Source organism: Labrus bergylta, chromosome 9 (assembly GCF_963930695.1).
Source record: "Labrus bergylta chromosome 9, fLabBer1.1, whole genome shotgun sequence".
Classification (NCBI taxonomy): Eukaryota; Metazoa; Chordata; class Actinopteri; order Labriformes; family Labridae; genus Labrus; species Labrus bergylta.
Window position 1 is genome coordinate 31,269,597 of NC_089203.1, and position 6,490 is coordinate 31,276,086.

General features: G+C 45.6%; 1 protein-coding gene across 1 annotated transcript in view; it reads right to left on the minus strand.

Annotated features, from left to right (window-relative positions):
• LOC110000880 (BEN domain-containing protein 4) overlaps positions 1-6,490 on the minus strand; it is a 10,946-nt gene continuing 4,456 nt past the window's right edge. Inside the window, 6 exon segments of the mRNA XM_065959074.1 lie at positions 1-1,909; positions 2,751-2,991; positions 3,624-3,650; positions 3,798-3,892; positions 5,111-5,605; positions 5,608-5,667. Of these exon segments, the coding sequence (XP_065815146.1) occupies positions 1,677-1,909; positions 2,751-2,991; positions 3,624-3,650; positions 3,798-3,892; positions 5,111-5,605; positions 5,608-5,667 (1,151 nt within the window). The 3' untranslated portion in view covers positions 1-1,676.

Here is a 6,490-nt window from a genome sequence, read left to right on the forward strand (position 1 = left end):
TTCAGTTCTTTTTTGGTTTATTATAAATAAAAACAGAAGCTTTCAGTAAAAATGCGCCTGATGTTTCACAGTGTCGTTAACAGTAAATACAAACTGACGCTCACATTCAGAAGAACAGCAACACGACGACAGAATCCGACTGAGGAAGGTTTCTGTGGCACTTTTCTACTTGGCTTGTAAAGAGAGAGAGACGTGGCATTAACAGCTCACACAATACTGAACGTTATATTACACATTTACACAAACAGCTCGGCAACATGATGGAGTCGATGTGGTACATTCTAACGTAGAAAACACGGCCCAGGAGTTAATGACAAGCTGATGGAGTCGAAACATGTTGAAACTGTTGATGGACGAGTCAGTGAGACGACACAAGAAGAGGAGTCAACAGTCTTATTTACAAAGAGACAGGTTCTGTCATTAATATGAAGAAGACATCTGTTTAAATATTCCCAGCTGTGACTTGTGATGGAACTGAAACCTGGTCTTGAATCCAGTGTAAGGCATTAGTATTTGAGCATGTGACCATCATCATCTGCTTTCACAAAAAACTCAATCTGAAACACTAAACATGTTCCTCACATCTTTCCTTCGATTGAATTAAACCATCTTTGATGAGAAAACACATATCTTTATTTTTACTTGAGTCTTTCTGCAGATCTGAATTTTTCAGAGCCCTTCAACATTAGCCTCTCCTATTAGGTTTCTAATTTCATTTAAAGCTCCGCCTCCTCCTCATGTTCTCCGTTCATGTCTTCAGTGTGGGAAACCTTTAGAGCAGCTTTACATGATCTGATTATCTGATACTCCCGTCAATAAAAACCAGCAGAATGCTGCAGGGCTGCCAGGGGAGGGCTGCTCTCCAGGTCTGGGAGACGAGAGTCTATGTAAGAGGTTTCAGAGGCTTGAAACCGTCTGCTGAAATTCTTGGTTTCATATCGGGGAACTATGGTGTGAGAGCAAGGCGTTTAGCGCCCTCTGCAGACTCATCCTGGGATTACTCCAACAAACATTTACCTCATGATCTGAAACTTTGACCACGTATAGTTTGGACATCGTAACTATATGAGAGTTAAAAACGGAGATCAACAGATCGACTTTGAGAGAAGAGGATTCAACCTTTGACCACGGTTGAGTTGTTAATTTAAGTCACATGTTTTAAAGTTGAGCTTCTGAGCCTAATATCATAAGAAGGTTTTTTTACTGACACATCCTCTGAAAACGTCTGTTAGCAAAAGTCTTTAACTCTAGTGAAGCTGCATGGAGCTCACTGGAAGGCTCTTTTCTCCCCAAGTGTTTGAAACATGAAGTCTCAGAGGCGCTCAGCTAGCCACACGCTAACATATCGAAGCTTCTTCTGTGACGTACCAAACACGCGTCGGACATGTTTCTGATGACTGGAAGGTTAGCATGTTCACAATCTGAAGTATTGGTTGGATGCTGACGTAAGTTCTGTAAACGACAAAGGATAAAAAAGGAAGTGAATGGAAGACCAAACATTTGAAATGTCAGATGTTGAGTGAACATAACGACACAGAGGATGAAGTGTTCTTATGTTGGATTAGCGTCTGGAATGTTTTCCTCACAGGATAAAGTGACAGGTTCAGGTCAGTGTTTCGGGATATGTCGTAATGCGGCTACATTTACGGCTTCTGTCTTTGATTCCTTCCCTCTCTTCAGTCTGATTGGCTGTTCTGGCAGCCTTTTAAATACAGCTCGTCTTGTGACAAATGTCCATCAAAGGCGTCCATGTAGAGGCTGCTGGTGCTGCTGCCGCTGCTACCCAGGAACGTGCCGACCGCTCGGCCCTGGCGAGCATGACCCACAGCGTCGCTGAACACTTTGTTGATCTGCTCCTCTGACGGCATCCACCAGTCAGGGTTTGAGGCACAGTGCATCCGGATGAACTCTGGTAGGAGGAGAATAATGTTTTAGTTATTGGTGACAGAGATGGACAGGATGATGGTTACATAAAGGATTGATATCAGTTTATTTCAGAATTTCTCTAAATGGTCAGGCACCTTAAAGACCTATTACATTACACTACGCTTCCAGAATGAGGCCTGCTAGTGGTACAGTCTCTAAATGTACAATGGGAGGTAGAGCCTTCAGTTATCAGACCTGCTCGTGGTACAGTCTCTAAATGTACTATGGGAGGTAGAGCCTTCAGTTATCAGGCCTGCTAGTGGTACCTACGGTCTCTAAATGTACAATGGGAGGTAGAGCCTTCAGTTATCAGGCCTGCTCGTGGTACGGTCTCTAAATGTACTATGGGAGGTAGAGCCTTCAGTTATCAGGTCTGCTCGTGGTACCTACAGTCTCTAAATGTACTATGGGAGGTAGAGCCTTCAGTTATCAGGCCTGCTCGTGGTACCTACGGTCTCTAAATGTACTGTGGGAGGTAGAGCCTTCAGTTATCAGGCCTGCTAGTGGTACAGTCTCTAAATGTACTATGGGAGGTAGAGCCTTCAGTTATCAGGCCTGCTCGTGGTACCTACAGTCTCTAAATGTACTATGGGAGGTAGAGCCTTCAGTTATCTGGCCTGCTCGTGGTACCTACGGTCTCTAAATGTACTGTGGGAGGTAGAGCCTTCAGTTATCAGGCCTGCTAGTGGTACAGTCTCTAAATGTACTGTGGGAGGTAGATCCACATAGAGGCTTGAGTTGGACCTAATGACACTTAAACGAGCAGGCCGACTGACTCATGATGAAGTTCTTCCTCATCGACAGCCTCTCTCAGATCTCTGTACCTCTGAGGCAGCTGACTTTGAGCGGGTTGAGCGGCCGTCTCTCCAGGCCTGGATCTCCCGAGTGGACTGAACGCTTCCTTTTCCCCAGTCCGCAGGAGAACTTGAGCTCGTCTGTGGTGAAGACGTAACGAATCAGGTAACGCAGCAGCCGCCGGCCGTCTTTCTTTGAGGAATTGACGGCTTCATCCCACTGCTTGTTAGTGATGAAGAGAGGGTAGTTCTCCAGCAGCTGCTTGCTGCCCTGCAGGAACAAGAAGTGACAGTGTTTAGTTTTCTTCAGTTTTAAAGTCAAGGATGCTGCTTTAAAGGCTTTATATGTGATTTTTTTGATCCAGCAGATGTCGCCCTTGAGCTCCAGCATGAAACCAAAATAACTTGCGGTGCATTATTGTGTTAGCATGCTAATGCTAGCGATCTTTATTATGCTGGTATCTTCACACTGCATGTAAATTTACCTGAAATGAGCGTGATCTAGAAACACAGTTAAGCAGTGAGTACAGTATGTTATTCTTCTTTTCTCTAGTCCCTCAATTAAACAACTTTTATACACGAGGGGAGGAGTCAGCCGGCCGTCCTGGCGATGTAAACAAAGTGAAGATAGGACTCTGAAAACTCTGAAAACATCACAGACAGTGGGACTCGGGTGTTACACCCATTGTAGACAGTCATGACTCACAGAGTTATTTTCAGAGGAGATACTTCTATACTACTATATACTACTATGCATTTAAGTGTGAAAAATCACATAGAAAGACTTTAAGGATGATCCTTTATATGCCATGTTTCAGTAAAAAAAAACATATTACTTTAAAATCTTTGCATTTCTTTCTAAAACTGAGGCTAACTCTTCATGACGTTTAGTGAAACACTGACCTCAAACACTGTCTGCCGCTCTTCTTCCTGCAGAGACACAAATTTCTTTAACGCCACATTTTCACACTCATTAGTTTTTCCATTAACACAATGAGGAGGTTATTAATAAAGACTGGATGTGTTTCATGTATGCTTCTAATGACATCCCTGTGACTAATGTTCAGGCGTCGTCACCTCGGTGAGCGGCTCCTCCGGCAGCGGCGGCACCAGCTGGTTGTGAAACTCGAGAACAGTTTTAAAGTAGTCGAGAACGTTCTGACAGGGAGCTGCAGGAAAAACACAGAATAATGTGACCAGTAACAAAAAGACACCCTGAAAACAAGCAGACAAACCACCTGCTGTGTCATTAAAGTATTAAAGAGTCTAACATTGAACTACATCTATACTTTAACTCTCTGATCCAGGTCTACACTCCCTCCCCCCCACTACGCTCTGCCAATGAAAGGCGTCTGATCCAACCTTCACAACAGGGTCCTAAGACGCTGACTAGACTCTTCTCCTCTGTCGCCCCCCGGTGGTGGAATGAACTTCCAAACTCCATGTGATCTGCAGAGTCCCTCTGCACCTTTAAGAAAAAGCTAAAGACCCAGCTCTTTCATGAATACCTACTAACTTAATGATGATGGTCTCCATATTATTGATGATGATGATGGTAATGACGATGGTTTTTGTTTGATAACGACGACTTATAAGATGGTTTCTATACTGATTAGAGCTCTCAAGAACTGCCCTCAATGTTGTGCTTTGCCTCTGGTCACTTCCTGTCAGCACCTGTGGTCACTTCCTGTCAGCACCTGTGTGTCCAATCAGACTCAAAGATGATCGTTTGCTCTTACTCACATTGTTCCCTTTTTTCTAGATCCTTGCTTGTGTTGTTCTTACTCTCTGATGTACGTCGCTTTGGATAAAAGAGTCTGCTGAGTGAATTGTAGAATTGTATATCTGCACTCAGTGAGTCACAGGAAGATCAAATGAGCTGTTTGGAAATGAGGCTGAAGTGACACAGGGGAGCTGGGAGGGCAGGAAGTCACCTTAAACTGTGTGATGCTTTTAGGTTACTGTGGGCATGTGACTCTCTGAAGCAGACTACACTATAGAAGAGAGGAGTTCATCTTTTCTATAGTGTAGAAATATGTTAAACAACAATTAGCTATTTGTTGCTCTTTTTGCACTTGAATTGCACATTTGCACACCTCCACTTTGCACTTGAATAACTTTCCATTCTGGTACGAGCTCGGGACTGATTTTATTGCGCTGTTTTTATTTGGTTTTATATTTTGCTGTGTTGTCTGATTTTTTTTTATTTATTTGTTTTGGTCAATGTTTTATGGTGATGTGTCTTCTGTGTGCTCCTGTTGCAACGCATATTTCCCCTTGTGGGACAATAAAAAATCTGAATCTGAAATCCCTCTTCAGTACAACCTGAATGAGAATATAGACCTTTAACCCCTACCACAGATCACACTCAATCTGTTCATACTGCACCTGGACGTTCTCCAGCTTGTTGCGGAGCTCCTCGTTCTCCTGCTGCAGAGACAGCACCTCCTGCTCCAGCTCCAGGCAGCGCGGGCAGCAGCTCTCCTCCTCCTCCTCGTCCTCCTCGGGCAGCGTGGACGACGGGTGGCCGTACGACTCTGACGGAGTCGGAGACCCCCAGCCCACCAGGTTGTGTCTGGGAGGGGACGCTCCTGACCCGGGCTCAGCCGGCAGACACTGCTCCTCCTCCAGGCTCTCAGACAGATGCTGGTTCTGAGGAGGCCCTGAGAGCAGGTAGTTCTGCAGGGAGTCGGTGAAGACCCGGAGGACAGCCGAGGTCTGGTGCTGGCTCAGATGGCTTTGTTGGGCTTCCTCCTCCGGATCTGTGGTGGAGGAGCTCTCCTCGGGTTTGGAGCAGTGAAGGCCTTGGATCTCCCCTGAACCGTTTTCCAGCTTGATGCTGGAGGTGAAAGAGGAGGAGGGGGGCTCCAGGAGAACGGCCGTTGTTCCAGCAGGCTGAGGACTCGACTGCACTGCTGGGCGAAGGCGTCCAGGATGAGACGGTTCTCTGATCAGGGGGGTCAGAGACAAAAAAACAAAACAGGATTCAGTCTTATTTGAGCTCTAAGGTTCAGTGACTTTGGAAACCCTGCATCGCTTTGAGGCTTCACATGCTGCTCACAGCGGTCACAGGGCAGGGCGCCAGTCAATGACCGGGATGACCTTTGGAAACAGAGCGCCAGCACATGCATGCTCACAAACACACCGATGGGCAATTTTAGAGTCACCAAGTAACTCAACCTGAAAGCCAATCAGCAATCAGCTGACATTGGAAACAGCCTCTGGGAACAACGGCCAACTTTTCTTAAGTTTGCTTAACTTTCATTAAGACTTTATTCTTCTCAGTTTAAAAGATGAACAAACAAAGCAGTGAGAAATAAATAAGAATAAGAACGAAGTAGGCGCTCCTGTTGCCATTGGTTACAGCCTGATGGGAGACTCAGGAAGCATTCACACTCACAATCACACTCCCTGTTTGATGAGGGCTCATAGTGAGGGCTGCTCGGGTCTGGACCAGCTCCTGGTTATGGTTCTGATCCAGGATTCTGTCTGTTCTGAGTTTATTCACACGTCATTAAACTGTGAAGTGACAGACGATCCGACCAATCACAGTGAGAGGAGCAAATCAGCATCCTGACGGTCCAGAAAGACCTCAGAGAGTCGTTTCCCCGTCAGTCTGAGCACGCCTCAACGAGATGATGTCACACCTCCATTTAATGATGAGTCCACTATCAACACACACACACACACACACACACACACACACACACACACACACACACACACACACACAGACACACACACACACACACACACACACACACACAGAC